General features: G+C 24.9%; 2 protein-coding genes across 2 annotated transcripts; one reads left to right on the top strand and one right to left on the bottom strand.

Moving 5' to 3' along the window:
• The first annotated feature begins 25 nt into the window (after positions 1–25).
• LOC135928504 (lysozyme g-like) lies at positions 26–1,467 on the top strand. Its single transcript, XM_065464966.1, has 5 exons — positions 26–173; positions 336–551; positions 715–914; positions 1,020–1,161; positions 1,259–1,467. Exons 1-5 carry the CDS (start codon positions 71–73, stop codon positions 1,408–1,410), a joined length of 813 nt encoding a protein of 270 aa, XP_065321038.1. The 5' UTR covers positions 26–70; the 3' UTR covers positions 1,411–1,467.
• A 2,001-nt stretch (positions 1,468–3,468) lies between these two features.
• LOC135928726 (type-2 histone deacetylase 1-like) lies at positions 3,469–6,645 on the bottom strand. The gene is made up of 4 exons (XM_065465182.1): positions 6,599–6,645; positions 4,269–4,509; positions 3,916–4,045; positions 3,469–3,620 (listed from the first exon to the last, which is right to left on the bottom strand). The coding sequence occupies exons 1-4, from the start codon at positions 6,643–6,645 to the stop codon at positions 3,469–3,471; spliced, it is 570 nt and encodes a 189-aa protein (XP_065321254.1).
• Between the last annotated feature and the right edge of the window lie 15,017 nt (positions 6,646–21,662).

The following is a 21,662-nucleotide window of genomic DNA, read 5'->3' as shown; positions in this document are numbered from 1 at the left end:
AGTCTCAAATTATGATAGGAAAAATAATAAGATAAAATCTATTTTTGATAAAACACTGGGACATATTATTATGTTTATACATGCTAAAAGTCCTTCGCCTTATAACGAAAATTTAGTTAACCAATCATATATATCCACGGCATACTCTATAAGAGGGCGAGAGTTTCCAAAATGTAATTCAGCCATTATTATTTTTTTCTAAATTGCTTACATAATGGTCGTTTGAGAAGTTAATAATGTTTTATATGGGTTTTGAAGAAATAATTAAAATGAATATCAAGGAGATTTTAATAAGAACATTTTATTAGTTTTATTATATTTATCAAAAATAATAGATAGTGTAGATTACGATGATGATTCCTCTCTAAACGGTAAAGAAAGTATTGAATTCGGACTTAGCGGTCCCTATTTCAAAAAGGATTTAGAGGAAGGTAATAGAAAGGCTCATTCGGATAATTATCAGCGTTCTAAAAATCATAATGACATAATGAATAACATTGATCCATATTATTTCCCAGATTTGACCCAAAAAGACAAGGGATTTTCTAACAGTAATATGCTTTAGTAAATTTGAATGCTTTATAATATATGTTGAGAGTAAAGGTTTTGATTATAAACTCTTAAAATGCTTTTACTATATCCTCCACTTATCTTCCTGAATCTCGTTTAATTATTTGTTTTCAATTATATTATACTTTTAAACATTTTCTTTAGGAAATAGATTAAGCAATACCCTTATTCGGGAAGATGTTGTATTTCTAAACAAACATCAATCGAATATAAAACATAGTGTAAAAGGATCTGGAATAGACCCTGCACTCATTGCTGCATTGATAAGCAAACAGTCGAGAGGGGGTAGAGATTTAGACAGTTCTGGATATGGTGTCTTCACTAAAAATTATGGATTATTACAAGTTTTATTTAATTCATTTTTTTTTAAATATAATTTCTATTGGGAATATAAAATATAAGTAAACATTTAAACAAATTTTAGTTTCTTGTATAATATCATATTATAGATCAATCCAAAAAATTATGGGATAACGGGTGGGCCAACTAGTCTTGAACATTTGAGACAGGGTGTAAAAATGATGAATGAAAATTTAAACACAGTATTAATTGGTGATAAATCTGGTATGACGAAAGAAGAAATCATAAAAGGTTATCAATTTTATTTTACTCTTTGTCTTAGAACATTTTTTAACATAGAAATCTAAGCTAACACACTCCATTTAATCATAAATTTTTTTTTCATTAGCTACCTTAGCGCTTTGGGGAGAAGGTCAAAAAAATGGCAAAAGGAAGCGCGAAGTGAAGGTAAAAGATTTATTGAAATCAAGAGAAAATAAAGTTTTCGCCAACGATGTGATAATAAGGACATTATATTTAAAGAGAAGACATCTTTTTTAAATCAAACATTTATTTAACATCATTTTTAAAATGTAATCTACATTTGTAGTAATATTACCTCCAGTTAAATATAATGTGTGCATTTATTGTCAACATTTACATTATATTTACCTATAATTATTAAATCCTGATAATTTATTATTTAATAATGCATTTTAAACAGTCAACTCAAAATCATTCATACCCTTTTACAATGAATTTATTTTTTACTAAATTTTAAATATTTAATAAACTTCACCTTCCTTATATAAAATAAAATGTATCGCAACACAAAATATTAAGAAATAATTAATTTGTTATCCTTTGATATTTTTAGTTTCTAGATTATCGCTTCAAATTAAGAGTAAAACCAAATATATTTATAGGTTTATTAATTTTTGAACTAAAAAAATAAATAATAAGCCAGGTAAAACATAAAACCTATAAATTTTTGTTTTTTAGAGCAAAATGTCACAAATTTGGTTAAGAAAATATTTAGATCAGAGAGCTGCAGGCTCGGCAACGGAGCGAAATATGACTGTAAAATCTGAAAAGGCTTAAAAAAGATTAAAAATCTGGACATTAATCAAAATTAAATAGAAAATATTGGAAAATCTTATAATGGAGTGTTGAATATTTATTTAATGCTGATATTTTCGATTTCCATTTAAAAGCTGCAAAATATAGGGAAAAATTTTAAAAAAATTCTAAATTCTGGACTGGGCTTTTAAATCAAAACAATATTTAATCACTGCCGGTTTAGACTTGGAAATTAAAAAGAAATTAAACAGGGCCGGATCTAAAATTTTGATCTCTGCATATTTCAGATTTTTTTTAATACACAATTTTTAACACACTTATGTTGAATTTAAAATGTGGGTTTCTCCCCATTCAAATATATATACTTACCAGGTGGTGTAGCCATTTTTACTATATCTTAAATATTGCTTAGATAAAATTACTATTTTAAAAGATATATTTCCTCTTGGTATAGAGAAGGTTATCAACGAGAGAGAAGAAAGTATGGAATTTTAATTAAAAAAAATACCAAATATTTCTTAAAAGTTAAAATGAATCTTTTCACTATTAAATCAGCAAACTAATGTGTGCATAAAGTATGATATGATTTGAAATTAAATGTTATCAGTATTTATAGAAATAAAATTAGTCCCACTAATTTTTTTTAACTCTTTGTGTATATAAAAATAATTCTTATTTTTAAATAGTATATAATTTTAATTTAGATAAAGATAAAGATTTATCTAGTTTTTATATATAAAAAATAATAAAAGCTATTTTTTTTGAAGTGAAGAATTATTTTAACTTTTTATCATTACTTTTTTATGCAGAATTTTTTTGACTATGAACTCTTTCGAAATACTTTTGCTTTTCTTAGTACAAAACTTGATGGAGTTTAAAATTATAAATCGAATGTCTCAAAAATTTTTCATCGTAGTTAACATTTTCTCACAACGATTGACGTTTAATCATTTGTAGAATCAAATGATAATTCAAGTACTTTTCGCAGAGCAATTTTTTTTCCTATTTTAGCTTTCACCTTTTATAGAATCTTTCTTATTTAATTTATATTTGGCCACGTTTGGTCTTTATTTGGGCTCATTGTAGTTTGGGTCGGTCTCTCTTCCCTTTAGCAATCATTTATAAACTCTTAACTTTCCATATTAAATATAATATTATCATGGTCTATTTATCATGGTTATTGTTATTATAGGGTACACTTATAAACCTGCAAATATATTTATTATTTTGTAAGGATCAGCAATTTCTGCAAAGTTGTTTAAAAATTTTCATTAATAACCAGCCATAGGTACTAACCCATATGATAAAATTCTTTCAAACACATTTTTGATGTTGTTTAAATGATCTTCATCGAACATCTGGTTCATAATTTGTTGAAAGATTGCAGATGAGGTCTTTAGCCCAAAAGAAAGTCTAGTAAATTGGTAGTATCACTTGTGTGTGGATATTGTAAAAAGATTTCTGCAACTTTTATCAATGGGAATCTGTTGAAACGCATTTTTGGAATCGATCCTCCCGAAAGTTTAACTATTAAACAATTTATCCGTGGAAGGGGATATTTAAAAAATCCACTATAGCTGGATTTATAATGTCTTTGAAATCAGCACAAAGCATAATGCTCCCATCATCTTTGTAGTCGGCGGTTATAGGACTTGCCCAACGAACATCTTTAACCGGCTCGATAATTTTTCCTTGCATTCATTTATTAAGTTCTTTGCCCATAAAATCAATCTTTGCATAGGGTTTACTTCTTGGTGGTATAATTTTGGGTTGGGCATCTCCTCTTAACTATAGTTTAACATTTGCTTTGTTAATTGGTCTATAGGCCATGATTCACAATTTTTAATCAGTTTTTATATTTCATCTTTGTAATTGGTGTCAATATTTGCTATAAAATTGTTCAAGATATTTTTGAAAGCGTTGATCCATGAACGTCTTTATAATGCATTTTTTCTTAAACCACTGCTTGTAAATATTTAGTGATACCTTCATAACTTACTTGTTGTCCCAATGATCTGAATAAGTTTCTGTCGTAGATGCCAATTTTCTTAGCCATATCATAAAGTATGATAGTAAATTTTGATCCTGTATTGACTTGCATTGTTGTAGCAACATCCTTTAATTTTAGAGTAGTAATAAAAACACTATCATTATCATTATGCGTGTTGTCAGTTTAGTTGTTGACGTTAAGATCATTATCATTATTGTCTTTGGCAGTATCGAATTTGTCTTCATCAATTTCTTCAATATTCATGTTGCAATTGTTATTGTTATATCATTTTGGTCATTATATTGTATTTGCTTTCTCTGGTTGTAATCATGCCGCGTGTTGTTTATACCCTTGAGTTGTTGCCATAGGCTGGGTAATTATTGCGATTTTGATCATCGTATTGTATCTGTTTCCTCTGATTATTATTACACCACATGTTGTTTCTACCGTAGTTATTTGAGTTGTTGTTATTAGATTGATAATTGTTGTTATTGTGATAGTTTCTAAAGTTGTTATTATTATGTATGTTACTGTTTCTTAGATTACTATTTTCATAATATCTCAAATTGTTATTATTATAAATCCTACTCCTATTATAATTATTATTATTATATCTATTGTCATAATTTTGTCTATAATTGTCATTAACTCTATTATAATTATTATTATTCTCATTCCTAATATTATAGTTAGGAAAAGTGTTAGTATTTTGGTCGTGAAGGTTAATCTAAATTCTTATTATTAATATCTATATTTTTATTAAGTTTTTTTATCATATCACATAATTTATATTATCATTATCTTATTTAATATTAATGCTATCTAATTTTCTTCCCAAACCATTTCATCTAAAGTAGAATTAACGTTTTTACTTAATTTATGTTTAATATTGTCATTTAAACTAGGTGTCCTAAGTTTTCCTTTATACGATTATCGTCAGGAAAAGCGCGCTCTCTACTAAGTTTGGATAATCTAAAGTACCATCCTAGAAAAGTTTCGTTTGTGCTTGAAAGACAAAATATAAATTTATCAAATATCTAAGTCTTTTATTAATAAATTAAGAAAGGTACAAAATTTCAATGTCTAAGCATATATATCTTATGATGTGCTGTTCGCAAAGTAATTAAGTACTCGGTCTATGTATAAATTATTAATATCCCCATTTAGTTTGGGAAATTTGTCTCTGTAATATCTTTTAATTTATCGTTCATGCTCGATTAATAATTTTGTAAAACATTTATTTAATTGATTTTCATGATAAATATTTTCATGTACACGCCACAATTCTAAAAATTCAGTGTCATCTTAGATATAGAATTTTCCATTTAATGATTCGTAAAATCTTAACATGTCTTTCAAACTTTGATATTGAAAAAAAAACATCACTACAATTTGATACACGAAAATAACACATCAAGGGTACCCGTTAGCTCGAAAAATAAATCACAAATGTATATGGTGGTAGGAATGTTCAAAATTTTAAAAATATAAACAAGCAATATGAAAAAAATATTTTTTTTTAACCTTTTATACTGAATTTTTATGTTATTCAAGAATAATTGTGAGACCGTTGATTTTTTTTTCGGATTCTCACCCAGTGCATTATGAACAATTAAAAGAAAAATTCAAATGTACAAATATATTTAAGTTATCCCAAAAAATTATATATCTTTTTATAAATATCGCTAGTATATAAATACAAAAAAAATCTTTTACAATTTGAATAAGAAATATAAGATACTTTATCAAAATAAAATTAAGATCCATTCAATTTTGAATAGCCACAATAAAATATAAAATAAACTTTATACAAAAGTAAAAATAAGCTAATATGAATATACAATAAGTTATTTTATAAGAATTTAACTATTCAACCCTTACTCTTAATTTTATGCTAAATTCTTTAGCTAATAAACACGCAAGGATAACTGCATCCATTTCTAGACGATATATGTATTATTTCTGCCTATCAATTGGTTTACCTTGTTGACTTTCAGCCTGTAATTTTCTATGATATTTATCCAACTAGTTAGTATTTTTTAAAAATCTTAGTATTTACTGTGTGATGTGAAAATATTATATTCCGCGGTGTTTACTCTGAGTGTCTATGACAGAAAATCTATTATTAAATTTGCAGTATCAGCCACAGAATTTTTATTGAAATTCATTAGAAAGCTTTATTACTCCTTTTATAATTTTGTAAATTGCGTTACCCGTTGATTTTCCAGACATGAAGTAAACTCTATTTCTATATCTTCCCTTTTTCCTATTATTTTTTCTAAAAATTTTAGTTCCACTCTTGTCCCACGTTATAAAGCTTCATTATTTTTTTAAAATAGGATTAGATAGCTCTGCCACCCTTTTTAGGGAATTCTTCACTCTAATATTTTACTATAAATAAAGTTATGTTAGGATATTTTTTTTTCCCTTATTTGAAAGACCTTTTACTAGAATTCATAGGTTTAATATCAAATATTATTTTTTAATAAAAATTTGAATGGCATGGGTTCTCACCTAGGTAAAATTTGTGAGGATTAAACTTAAGAAATAACTAAAAATATTTCTTTTCTTCTTTTTTAACAATTTTCTTCTCTATTTTTTATTACATTAGTATTTCCATTTTTATCTCATAATTTTTTTTCTCCATTTATTTGTATTTTATTTTGCAATAGCACATACATGTCTTCACATGCTGATGTTTTCCTAGCCAGCCCTTTTGTAACCATTCTCATGGACTATTTTATCATCTGTATTTTGGAATTTCTACCAAGTAGAGCACTTTTATGACAGCGTATAAATCTTCATTATATCATTAAATATATTTATTGCCAACCCGAGGATCGGTTCATATCTCTGCAAAGAATCGATTGTTTAGATATGCATTTAGTGCAAAAGTGTATCTTATTTTAGTTTCCTCTAATTGATACGTAGCTGATTCTTTCATCACATTTATATGCTTTTTGAGTATGTAATCAATTTTGAGTTTTTCACGTACCGGTCTCCTAATTTACTAAATGGTTGTCATTATTAATTTCATGTAATAAACATAAATCAATTTATATATTGATATTGGGAAAATTCGACCGAGTTCTTTGCCTATGAACTAACAAATATATTTATACATTTTTTGGATATACAAATAAACTAAATTATTGTTACCAACTAACTTAATTCTTAATAGCCTTTTTCTTTTTAGGCAGTCTAAAGGAAACTATATAGATGACAGACTTTGGAAGTAAAACGAACTATAACAAGGCTCTTAAGGCTGATTTATTAGCTAAATCTAAAATAAATAATGTGATCGGGTGCTTTAGATCTAAAAAGGAAACCCACATTAAATTTTTTTTTACAATATTTTCATTCAAGACCCTTTCCACAGCCCCTTAAATACCCTATTATTTATTTAGAAGGGAAATAGAGATGCCTATTTGATTTCAATATTGTGGTAATTATTTAATTTATTAAAATTAACCTTATTTTTATAAAATGAATATATTTAATTAGTATAGGTGGGTGATTATATTTAAACATCTATAATTCAGTTCGTTGACGGTATATAAATTATCATATGTTTTGTATAACATGAAATTACACCAGTAAAAAAAAATTGTTTTTTTCATATAAAATATGAAAAAAATATCTAATGATTTTTCACAAAATTTGGTGTGATATTACAATTTCTTATATAGAATTAGTATATATCTTCTATTTATTTAAATTACTGATTATATCCATTTTCAAAAACTTTAGAACGACAAAGAGTTTTCTGGATAATTAAAACCTTTATTTTCATCGTGTAACTGGAAATAATTGTATTCCTTTGTTGATTTAAGGGCACTTTAATAAAAATATATTTTAAAATTGGCTCTTTTAGGCAAGGGATACATTAATATAGTATTTATTCGAAAAATTTCAAGAATATTTTTTTTAGAATAGTAACTGAAACGCTTAGAATTTTTTTCCCTATTGCTCAGAATTAAAAATACTTAAAAAACTAAAAAAATTTATTGATTTTCTCATATTTTTTTTCTTAAAAATCGACTTAAATTTTGCTTTGTAAAAATTTTAATTTTCTCGAATTTTTTAAATTGAATTTCCCAGAAGATTTGCTTAAGTTCAGAGTTGTTAAAGTATCTAGATATAAAAATGTGGTATCTGTATCTAGATAGATTTTTTATTAAAGTTTCTGTATCTAGATATTATTTTAGAGGTATCTGTGTCTGTTTTTATTTAAGATACATTTTGATATACTTCTATTTAACGCTTTTTTATATTATAAATAAAAATACTTGAATGTAAAATTTATTTTATTTCATATGAGCATATAACTTAATATTAAAATATATATTAGAAAATTATATATATATGTAAAATATTAAAACTTATATATAAAAAAGAATATATAAATATTAATAAAATATTATGTCCGAGTTATCAATAACAAGCAAATTCTGATATTACAATCCATCTCAAGGAATTTGCCATTTTTAATTGCAATGGAATTGGTATTTTATTTTATTATATTATATTAATTTTTAAGATTAATATGATAACGAAAATGACGACATTCTTCCATGGCCACTTTGACCATATTTTAAAATAATATCTCAAAATGAAGAAAACAAATCTCTGTTGGTAAAATGTTTGCCATGTCTACCAAAAAATATGCAAATTTTAGTTAGCATTACCTCAACTTGCAACATTGTAAAACATTTAAGGGTATAGATACTAAATAAATGTTTACAATTTTAATTTTAAATTTTAAGCGAAAACATCAAACACTCTTAATCCAAATAAAAAAGGGGAAGGAGAAAAAATCTATTAAAGAAAATATTGGACCAGGCTCATCGTCCATGATTTTTTTTCCAAGAAACCTCAGACTTTAACCCAAACCACTTTAGATGATTTAATAACTGATTTTATTATAAATAGCATTCAGCCATTTTCAATTGTTGGAAATCCTTCATTTATAAAAATGATTAAAACATTAGCTCCACAAAAAAAAAAAATTTGCCGACAGACAGTGGTTGTTACTGAAATCTAATTTATAATCATTTGATCTTATATTATATTATTGATTATTTTAGTTATATTTTGATAAATATGATATCGAGACAATAAATTTTTTAGATCATTTCATGAATTTTTACAATAGAATCCTAATTTAGGTTTATTCAAACCTTATTTAAGAGTATAATAAAAAATGTAACTGTACATAGATACATTTTAAATTGTATCTGTATCAAGATAACTTTTTAGAAGCTGTATCTGTATCTAGATAAACTTTTGAACGATGTATCTGTATCTAGATCCATTTAAAAAGTATCTTTTAACAACTCTGCTTAGGTTTCTCAAAAATATTTGCTAAATGTTTTTTATTATTATGTGCATTTAGCTCAAGTGTGTTTTTTTAATAATCATACATTATGTGTTACTTATCAACCCACTGGGTTCTCAGGTCTAGATCGTGGGAGGGGTGGGGGCAAGAATCCAAACCGTAACGAATATCGATTCGATTCAGATTTAGGTTCATAAAAAATAGCGGTTCATGTTATATGAATTATAAAAAAAATTAAAAATCTTTTGATTGTTATGTTAATCACCACTCATGATCTTCGGAGTTTGGCTATGTGATAGAGGGGTGGGGGAGGGACTATTTGACAACTTTTTATAAAATTTTAAACGATTTCAAGTGAAAAATTTATTGACCTAATTGTTAAAAATAATTTTCTTAGGTCTTCAAAAAAGATAAATTTAGGGTGGGGATGGGGTGGGGGGGGGGGGTTATAATAGAATATCATGACAGTCTCAAATTAAAGTTAATGTAATTAGCCAGAAAATATATTTTAAAAATGCTTTGATTTAATTTATTTTCCTCTTATATGAATATCATCATATATCTAGAAAATAATAATAAAATTTGCGAAAAAGTGAAAATTATCGTTGATTTCGTTTAATATTATTTAGAATTAATTTTAAATGTTAACAATTTTTCATAGACGTAGCCAGTTGAGCTCCCCTTCGGAATGCCTGTTTTGGTAAATGTCTGATAAAAAAATTTTTATCCCCTTATAAAATAAATTGTTGTTTTCGAGTAGCCACCGTGGCCTAGTCGTGAATTATAGCTCTTACCTTATATATCAGGAATTAAATCTAGCAAGGACTGGGTTTTTTTCTGAAGACAAATAAGTGGTAGTTCTATGATACGGGATATTATATATAGAATATTGGAAGCGACTACGCGATTCCGTAATATATATTAAAATAAAATGGTGCTCATTGCATGAATAAAATTTGATCTTTGTTTAGCAAATTGCTATATGATGACCAACGCTACATATCATTACACCCGTATTAAGGCTTCTATTTATGCAATGGATAGCAATATCTATCCCTAGGGCTAATTATGTGTGCTTCGTCAACTCAATAGCCTTAAATAATTATAATTTCTTCTCCACCCCCCCCCCCTGAACTATTAAATTAATAATATTTTAATTCTTATATATCGCTGTTAATGTTTTAATATTATGTAATAGTGGTAACTGAATTGAGACTGGTGACATTATTTTTTTTTATAATTAAAAAATAAAATGAGATATTTATAAAAATGGCCTTCGTATGGTCACAATATATTTTAGTTCCCAGGAAGGAAAGGCATAAATATTTTTTGTATAAGGCGATTTAAAAATCGTGGAAAGGTTATACGAATACAATATCATCATGCAAACTAGGTAAACGCGATGTAATTGGATAAATATGCTTTTCATTTTTAGCTGGGGTGTGAGGTAAGCATATGTTTATTTGTCCAGGTTGTATGGACAGATTTATAGCTATAATAAATTTTTGAGAATTGAACATTACATTTTTTATATCTTTCTTGTTACTAAAATGTTAAAAATTTTGATTAATGCATAAATACTTAAAGATTGATTTATAAGGCACAGTGGAATAACAAAATGATCTTATAATATAAATTTTAATATATTTCAGAAGCTTAAGATTTGAGGTTTCGGTCACTATAACTTCTAAATTTCGTCGGTAGCGTTCTATATCCATAATTTTGCAAAATGGCTGGATAATTTTAAAAATGAAAATAGAAAACTATAATACTCATCCGACGATTTATAGAAAACATTCTAAGACTCATAAAATTATATTCATAACAATCGATAGCACTAAAGAGGGTGGCAAAAGGAGTGTTTAAAACGGGTGAAATTTGATTTGAGAAAGCCCTAATTAGAAAAAATATATTATTTGGGAAAAATGGTTCCTTGTGAAAACAATAAATCAAAAAAAAAAATTAAAAACGCAAATAATAATCAAACAAAAAACTTACCGATCAATAAAACATTAATCATCCTATTATTTCTTATGACACATCTTCAATTGTATCTATTTTTTTTAATTTATTTGCTGCAACGAATAATATTTAAAAAAGAAATTTCATTTATGGAGTATTTAAATGATAATGATATGGATTGACAAGCCTTGGACATCTATTTTAAGAATTAATTATTTTTAATTTGAAGTTTCTAAAACGTTATAAAAGTAATAATAATTGATATATAATTACTATTTAAATAAAAATAAAATACAAATTTAGAAATTTAGGCTTTCAAATTCAGAATATAAATTGAAAAACTTAAAATTAAATAAGCGAATAAAATTTTTTCTTTAATTTCTATGCAACATTTTTTAAATCAAAACCCGCAGATTTTTTTTAGAAAATATTTGGCACAATCTTTCATTAAAAATGCGTTTTTATATTGAAATAACGACTTGTTCAATTTAAAAGTTATAGTTTATTTTTAGTAAATTTTCATTGATCAGTTTGGACAATTTGTTTCTGAAACCCACGTCCTCGAGTAAATATGTAGAAGGTGGGGTTAAAGTTGCTAAGGTTATTTTTTTTTCATAAAAATTAAGGTTAATACTTTTATTTAAATCAAAAAAAATTGCCCAATTTGAATAAAATACTGCGCAATCTATAAATTTCTAAATTTAACTAATTATTTTAGAGGCGTTATTTTGATTTTTTATGGCGCATTAAAGTAACATCCAAAAATGTTAAAAACTTTGTAAAAGATATAAAACGATTATGTCAAACCGAACCTAATCATATCACTGTGAATTCATTCATACTTATTTTAATATTGAACCATAAACCTTAACTAAAACCCTACAAGTAAAATATTTTTCGTATTCTTTTAATTTGGATGGAATATTTTCAGGGATTAGTGATATTATAAATTTTAATTTTATTTTAATTTATAAATATGTTTAATTTATGGAAATGCTAGTTAAAGATCATCATTTAATTAAGAAGTAACTGGTTGAATTACGGCATTAATCATTTCTCAAATCAACAACTTTGATAGATTTAAGAATTATTTCAGGTTTTATATGTATGAATTATTTAAAACCTTCTAATTTTTTTTGAAATAAAAAAAGATATATTAAAAAATTTATAACTTAAATTATAATTTAAGAACCATATTTGTTTTTTAATATTTAATTATAATTAAAAATTTGTGAAAATTTGTTTTTAAATAAATTATTTTAAAAAAAAAGAACTATATTAAAATAATTGTTTATGATATTGGTAGTTTAAGTTTGGGTTATTCAAATTTTATTATAGCACATTTTTTAATATATATTAACCCTACCTCATTGTGACCCTTTTAACCTTAAGCAAAATAATCTACTCTTAAACCAACCTAGCCCAAAAAATAACTTAAAAAATGAGAAAAATTTTTTTAAAATATATACGCCACCTAGCGAAATAAATATAATTGATTACCTATTTTCTTATTCTAATTATTTTGAATGCGCATTAATATATGAAGTTTTGGAAGTCGCACAAGGTTCGCTGTAAAAATAAATTTTATTCTTTCAAAAAATCATAATGATATCATATAAAATCATCTCCTTATACACAAAAATTAAAATGAAGCTAATTATATATAAAAATTGAAACTTATTTTTGGTTAATCTAAGAAACAACAATTTGTGCTTAATGATTTCTTAGCATAAATTCTAAATACCAATCATAAATAGTCATGAAATTTTCACTTTGAAATATTTTTTTTATATTAAATTCTATATTTGACGTGTATAGTTTAGAAAGCCCCGCAAGCTCTAAATTGACTAATCATGATTGAAATAATATCTAGAAAAAATGAATTTCTCAAATTATAAAAGAGGGTTAAAACCAGGGATCCAAACCGAGCCCTTAAACCGCTAAAACCCGGTATTTTTTATCGAACCTACGCTAAAAATATTTCTAGCCTAACCTGAACCGAACCGTTAAAATGACTCTGAACTGGTTCGAGCTTCATGATTTTATGCCTATAATTAATTGCAAAAATTTTAATTATATTCGAGTCAATCATAATTTTTATAAATTTTAGTATATTTACAGCATTATTTCAATATTTTAGCTCATAAATTATAATGCATAGAGAAAATTAAATCCAATATATAAATTATTTACATATAATATTATAAATGACACACCAAATGTAATATTACTGATTTTTAAATAAATATGAAAGGCCATCATAAATCTTAACCGTCTCATAAAAAGGAAACACCATCTAGAATTCGACAAAAATTAACAAAATATCATAACAAAAGCCTAATAAAATAAAATAAATTAAGATGTCATCAAGCCAACAGACAATAGAAGAAGCATTAAAAGAACAAACAATATCAGTAAAACTAAATAAAAATAATAATAATGGCTTGTACTGAGTTGGTCACTTTTAATGGCAGACCATTCAAATGGTTTTAAAAAAATTCTTGATCCTATATTAGAAGACTGGGTAATATTAAAATTAATTCTTAAAATGTTCAATCTAATGTTGCAGAATAAGCCTTAAGTATTTGGTAAAATTTAATCAAAGAAATAGATGGTAAGTTAATATCTCTAAAAATTGAATGTGTTACTCGTCTAGACAGGTCAAATATTGGGATTAATCTTAAGTATATTCAAAAATCAAAAATTGTTTTGAGACCACTAGCAATTAAAGAAATTTTTGAACGGCCCACTGCAGAAAATTTAAAAATATTTTTAATAAAAGTATTAAATGATTATGAAATCAAAAGATCACAAAATATTACACTATGACAACTGACAATGGGGCATATATAATTAAGATAGTAAAATTATATTTGGAGGATAGTGATGAAGACAATCATATTTTTGAAAATGATTAAGATCAACAAATACAAAATATTAATTTGAATGATGTTTCTACTAGTTTCACAAATGTACCTGATGAATTAACAATCAATCTTAATGATTCTCAATATAATATTATAAATATAAGATGTGCTTCTCATACCTTACAACTAGTAGATCATGCATATTCGCTCAGTCTCTAATATTATTATTAATTCTCGTGCTGCGTGCAAGAAACTAAGGACAAAATCGATATCAATCTTAATAAAAAATTTTAATCTAAAAAGATCTATATTGGATTATCATAGATCGTTATCAACCTATGAAATGCAAGAGAGATTGAATGAATTAAAAGATATGTGTGACTAATTATCTGTATCATACATGGACTTTATTTTACAGCTTTTGAATGGGAAGCAATTATAGGGTTGATAAATATCCTAAAACCAATTAAAATAGCTACCAAGAACTTATAACTTGGGCAGATAACCTTAGGGGATTTTTATGACATCTTGCTAAATTAAACATTTATATTTTACTTCATATTTGTTGGTTCAATAATAGATGCTATGAATTTTAGAGAGAAACAATTTTTAAACAACAATGCCTTTTGTCATGCCTATATCTAGATTTAAGCTATGTTTTAAAAATATATTATATCTTATATAAATTTAATTAATAATTTTATTTTACTTTATATGTTTTTCTATCTATTCATAAAAAATAATAAGATTTTTTTAATTTTTATTATATTATCAAGTGCTTCCGACTAAGAAGAAAAAACCAAGTCTAGATAAAATATGGCATATTGTAATTAAACTTTTTTATAAGAGTGGAGGATTCTAGTGAAGGTTATTCACTGCCGTAATGTATCTTCATCTGGATTTTAGAAAATCTTCTTTAAAATAAGATGGTAATAAACAAAATATATTACAGAAATCGGAGAATATTAGAAATATTTTAGTTAATTTTTCTAAAGAACCTAGGTTAAATAAAACTTTATCTTAAACTATTGGAGAAAGAGTAATAGATGCCCAGAATTATGTAAATTGTTTGATATCATACTGGCATGGAAAGATGTTTTTCAACTATTAAATTCATACCATCTCTTTATAGATGTAATTTAAGTGAGACGAATCTTAAAAATATATAAATTGTGCGGCCTAATAAAAAATTAAGTATATAAAGTTAAATATTGTTAATATTAAAAATAAACATTGATATTTATTTGTATTATTTATAATTTAAATATTATTTTATAATGTACAATTAATAAAAATGGTTTTATGTATTTGTTTTTTATTATAATGATGAAATAAATAAAATAATAATTCGAATGCAAATTTGAATACAAAGATGTCTAAACCGGTTTTTAGAGGTTCAAACGAACCGATATTTTTACTTTTTACGAATCGAACCTGAACCTTGAACCGTTATTTTTATCCGAACCTGAACCGAACCAATATTTGTTTCGGTTTGTATCCATGGTTAAAACTTTGCTACAAAATCTAATTTATATATAAATGATTATATAACTTAATAAAAAATGAAAATTTTCTCATGTAAAAATATTTTGAATTTTACATCAAAATTTTATTTCTTGAATATTAATAAATAATTATTTCAAAAGATTTTTTGCCTAATGCATACTAACAAATATATTCGGATAAAACACAAAACTTCTAGTCAATTTAATTTTAAAACGAGGTTAAGAGGTTTGCCTAGCCCAATAGGTATTTTAGGATTTACTAAAATTTCAAGGATATTTTTATAAATTTTATAATAATATGTAAATATCTTTATAAACATATATAATTATTTCAAGAGGCAGGGCAAATCATGCAAATATTTTAAAAAAGATCAAAATTATAAATTTTACACAATTACAGGGAGGATCGAGCGATACTCCTTGTCCATTCCTGCTAGCGCCCATGAGGAAAATTTAAATAAAATATAGTCAAAGCAATGGTATAAAAATTAGATAACTTTTGATCAAAATAAATTACAACGAAAACATACCTATCAATGTTGCCAAGTCTCCTAAATTTATAGGAGACTACCGGAATTTAAAAAAAAAAATTAAATCTACATTATTGATCAAACTTCCACAAAGTCTACTGCAATTTTAAAAATTTCACAAATCTACCCCAAAATCTATATTTTTATCAAAAATATCATTATTTATGATAAATATATAGGTATATATATTTTTTTTAAATTTATAAAATAAAAAAAAAGGTTTAATTTGTTTTGAATTGTTTTATTTTTTTAATTAACCTATAGAAATGGGGAAAGTCATTATTTTTAGTTTTAAAATTTTATTCAAATTCAAAAAAAAATCTAACTATTTTAAAACAATTGACGTTTTGATTTTTATTTTAAAATTCATAAAGTTTTTATGAAATATTTACCTTTTTATCAATATATATTAAAAAAATAATTATAAAATCAAAGTACCACTGGTTTGGATCCAGTCGAAGGCCAGACAATGCAGGCCATAGGTCCAAAAGGGAGATAAAATTTCTCTCGCAAGTCAAAATTTTTTACCTGGCAACCCCTGATCATATAAAATATATATAAAAATTGTAAAAAATAATTTTTAACAAAAACATTATTTAAAATCTCGTTCATTTGCGTGGGCGGTTTTTTCTAAATTTTTATCAATGAGGTTTGGGATGATGCATGATTTATTAATTATTCTTACAACAATGTTAAACAATCAGGGATCAATAAATTCACCTCACAATTAGCTATCGTTATATAAATGTGTACCCAATTTAAGGAGGAAAAAATGAATCCCAAAATAATATATAATTGAAAAAATATTCAATATAATTTAATAATTTTTTTTAATAATAGGCATCAATCAATTAAAATTTAATTATATCAATCTTCATTTTTATATAAAATCAATATGTTTTAATTTTAAAAGATTGTAAAAAATACATGTATAATTATATATTAAAAAAACTATGGGACAAACGGAGATAATAATTTCTCTTATTTTCTGTTTTTTTGTTTAAATTTATTTTGTGTTTATTGGACAAAAAATATATAATTTTATTTGAAACATAATACTAACAAAAAAATTTAAAAAAATACTTCTAATAAATTATATATACAACTCTTTTTTTTTAATTTTAAGAAAATTATTTTTGAAAAAAACTTTTAATAATTAATATTTATCCATTATAAATTTTAAAATAATTATTATTGAAAAAAATCTTGGTTAAAAAAATTCTGTTAATATTATTGATTGAAAACTTAAATCATCCAAAAAATTTGATACGAACTCAAAAATTTAAAATACCAGCATGAATTCCATCTTAATACTATATATAATAGGTTATTGTATTCAGTGTTTTTCATCACCGATATCGAAAAGAAATGACTTTCCCCAGAAAGGGGATAATGTGTCAAATAAAAGGCACGATTTCATGGAACCCCAGAGATTTATATCTGGTCGGGGTGTGAAATCTCTAAGCAAGAGATATGCTGGTGTTAAAAAATATAACCCTTATAATCAACACCCATGGAATGAGCTTAATCGTGATAATATTCTCGTGCCAGAACTAAATAGGAAACCTCATGTTTACTCTCTCGGCGACAAGTCAAAAAATTATTATGCGGAGGATCAAATTGACAATAATATAAATCCCGTGTACAACGATGATCCCCAATTATTGCTCTCATGGTTAATTCTACAAGATTTATTGGAAAATAAGGAGCGAAATGGCAGAGTGAATGAAAAATATTATGACAGACCAAATTCTAAATACCATCTCCGAGATTACGATAAACGAAATGACGATGATGATGAAGATGATAGTGATTCAATTTATCAGAGTTATCCTCAACCAAAATATTTCCCAAACTTAAAGGATATTAGGAGAGTGATCTAATTTATGTTACATTTTATTATATTTTAATTATATTTTCTTATGTTCATTTTATGAATTTTATTGTAATCATTGGTAAAAAAAGAGTGCGAAATAGTTAAAAATCTTAAAACAAATATTTAGGAGAAATTTGTAAGCTTTTAAACTTTTTTTTTACATAATATTTATATTTTTCTAAAATGAATTTTTTTTAAAAATAAAACTGATTCATAAAGATATGAAATTTGAAAAATTTTAAACCAATATTTAAATGATAAAATTATTAGAAATATATCATATGTATCAAACTTATTCAAAAACGAATACGAAAGAATAGTTAATCGATTATTAAATAATTCGAATAATTAATTTATTATACTATAAGTATTTTGTACTAATAATGGAATTTAATATTTGTATGGAATAATAAAAATATTATAAAATAATTAATATGAAAATATATTGACATAATTTGTTTAAATACATTTTTTATTTCACATCTAATTTTAAACAGATAAATTTATAGAAATCAAAAACGTATATATTTAATTAATGCCAAGCCAATTTTTTAAGGCCAAGAGTTTTGTTTCTTCTTTATAAAGCTAGCGATTTTTTGACAGTAGATTAGTTCCAACTTAGAAAAACCCTAAACAGTTGATGCATGCTAAGTTAACATCTCCTGACAGATTGATAGATTATCAATATAAATGACAGATAATTTAATTTTTATTAATAAACAATTCTGAATAACTTGAATATTCGATTACTATTTGAATAATTCGATTTGAATAAAACAAGTTATTTATTTGAATTACTAGTTTTATTCAAATCGAATAATTATATTTTCCAGTTCTTTATCATCTTTTTAAAAAAATTTATTTCTTCATTTTCATTTTTAGTAAGAACGTTTATATTAATAATATATACTTTTTAATTTTCAATTTTCAGAATGCAAATATAAAAAAAGATAAATTTTCTAATTAGTGCTTTGATTATGTTTTTAAATATTTTTAAATTACGCAAAGTTATGAGAAATCTTTCTAGAGGTTAAATTTAATCAAAATACTATTCAGAAAGTAATTGTTATATCTTCTAGACCCCAATTTTCGTTAATCATTTGAAACAAAAATCAGGACTTAAAAATAATTGAAAACGTTATTTATCATAGATAAACAGATTTTGCAATAACATGCGAAAAGAAAATTAATTTTTATAGAAATATTTATTTGGTAGTCATTATTGCGCTGAACCGTTTAACATATGCTATATATTTTAAAAAATCACTATTAACGATGATTAAAAAAGAGAAGATTATTACAATGGGCTTAAATATAACTATTCAATTATATGCAATACCGGTCCTTTTAGAGAGATCCCTTTCGAAATAAATTATGATAATTTTATTGGGATAGTATAATCAGAAATAATAATTAATCTTTTCGCCCGTGTCCTAGGTCAGCTTAATACTATATAGCCAAAAAAGTAAAATAAAATTTTTTTTAAAAAAAAACTTTAAAAAAAAGAAAAAAAATTATTAAAAAACGAATAAAAACATCAAAATACGAAAAATAACAAATCCACCAAATACTTGAAACAAACCAATATCCTCGTTAAAACTTTTTAGCCCCTACTAAAAAGCAATTAAGTATCGAAATTAAGCCGACCTAGGATAATCTTTGTACTGATTTTTAAAAGAACTGTTAAATATCCATGTAGCCCAGTGATAAATGGAAGAGTTCAGGGTATTGGAAATCTGACCTTTGTAAACGGTATAATAAACGCTTCAAAATAATAAGATTTTTATCCAATCATTTATTCCTTGCTTTCTGATGTCGCAAGTGTAATTGGGCACCATGTCATGGTGTGTAATAGATTAAAAATAGTTATCCGACGGCAGGATTAATATTTTGGATGGCCAGTATCGACCCCTAATTTAAATTCAACTAAAAATTAATAGGCTATCTTGAAAAAATAAATAAAATCTGCCCTAGTAATTAAGATTAAGCTGAAGAAAACAGAAGATAAATGGAATTTAATTACAAAGGAATCATGCTAGGATCCTATAAACAGTGTACAATGGCTAAAGGCTAAAAGCTGTAACATTGTTAAAAAAGCCAATGGCAGTATTTCTAAAAATTAAATCCAAATGGACGATTATCTATTAATAATAAATGAAAGTTATTGTAATATATAGATATTTCAATATGCAGAAATTCCATTAGCATAGCCAGGCCCTGATTTTTTTTAAAATTTTTAAATGTATTATTTTTATTTTTTGATAATTGCGATATAAAATATTCAGTATTAAAATATTTGACCAGACCCGAGTATTTTTTTAAAAAAATTAGGCCCGGCCTGGATATATTTTAAAATATTTAATCCCGGACTGGGCTTAGGGCCGGGCCTACAGGTGTATGATATATACTATATTAAAAAATTCAAATATTTTGTTCAAATTGAGCATTATTTTTTTAATCGCAAATTTTAAAGTGGTAAAAATATAATGATAAGTAAATTAGCATAAAATTAGGTAGCATATAAATTACTTAACTCTGAATTTATAGCACGCAATTTGTTCAAGAGACACGAAATTAATAGCTAAGAAAATCATAGCTGATTCGCATCATTTCGCTCCATAATTTATAAATTATACATATTATTGGCTTGCTTTTGTAAATTAAGCAGCGAAGAATTAACGGTTTGAGCAAATCGCACTTACTATAAATGAGGCTGTTACTTCTAAAAAAATTTAATGGATTCTGGTTCCTATAATTTTTAAAAGATGTTTCCAAATTCTGATTTCGATGGGTAGATTGATCCGTGTTATTCCTCTTGGTTCCAAACTCTGATTATATTTTAAACTTACCAAATTGTTCTCATAAACAGATTTTAAAAATAGATCAATGTTAAATCATACCTAATAGGATTCCACATCCGGCTTAATTAACAAATAGCTAAAGACTAGATTTCAATTAAAAATTTTCTAATATGTGTAATTTTATGAAATAATATGTCCAGACAAACTTTTACATATTTCATATTTTAGATTTACAATACTTATTTTAAAAAAAATAACAACAATACATTATCAATTTAAAGCTAATAATAAATATTTATCAATAAAGTTAAAAATGTTAGTCAATTCAAACTCCAAAACGTTAAATTAAAATTTTATTTTAAAAATGTTAAAATATAAAAAAGATTATATAAAAAGCAGTTAAACTCGTTTGCCCTCATTTATTTAATAAAGATGACTAAACGCATGTATTGATTAAATGTCACAAATTGGTACAAAATTTATTATAGATATTAATAATTAATTTAATTTTAATTATATTTGTGAATGATTATTTATGACCCATTCAATTTTTTTTTAAATTATCATTAACTCTGGGCAGATATCAAATTGATGATATTTATTTATATATGATTAAATATATTCAAAACTCTAAAATATACTCTTTTTTCCCTGAGGCCAAAGCTATCAAAACTCTAACCATTATCTTAACAAGTAGATTACGCTATTTTCAAATTCCCAGCTTATGAGTGCACACATATAATTTTCAGCTGAGGATAATCTCTAATCTTCATCAATTCTAGCTCAAAATAATCGGGATAAATTATTTTCCAAATTTTATTAATTATACAATTAAATTTGAAAGGTTAATTTCACAATTACTTT

The sequence above is a fragment of the Gordionus sp. m RMFG-2023 genome, chromosome 4 (assembly GCF_954871325.1).
Source record: "Gordionus sp. m RMFG-2023 chromosome 4, tfGorSpeb1-WG-v2, whole genome shotgun sequence".
NCBI lineage: Eukaryota > Metazoa > Nematomorpha > Gordioida > Chordodea > Parachordodidae > Gordionus > Gordionus sp. m RMFG-2023.
The sequence above is the reverse complement of the archived record's forward strand: the minus strand, read 5'-3'. Positions and strand labels throughout refer to the sequence as shown.

Coding starts and splice junctions, on each gene's coding strand:
- LOC135928504 (XM_065464966.1), top strand. CDS start 71: ATGTTTATACATGCTAAAAGTCCTTCGCCTTATAACGAAAATTTAGTT. Junction 174..335: donor AGGGCGAGAGTTTCCAAAAT/GTAATTCAGCCA, acceptor CAAAAATAATAG/ATAGTGTAGATTACGATGAT. Junction 552..714: donor AGACAAGGGATTTTCTAACA/GTAATATGCTTT, acceptor CATTTTCTTTAG/GAAATAGATTAAGCAATACC.
- LOC135928726 (XM_065465182.1), bottom strand. CDS start 6,645: ATGGTTACAAAAGGGCTGGCTAGGAAAACATCAGCATGTGAAGACAT. Junction 4,510..6,598: donor ACATCAGCATGTGAAGACAT/GTATGTGCTATT, acceptor TAATTATAATAG/GAGTAGGATTTATAATAATA. Junction 3,621..3,915: donor ACAACAAGTAAGTTATGAAG/GTATCACTAAAT, acceptor AATGAATGCAAG/GAAAAATTATCGAGCCGGTT.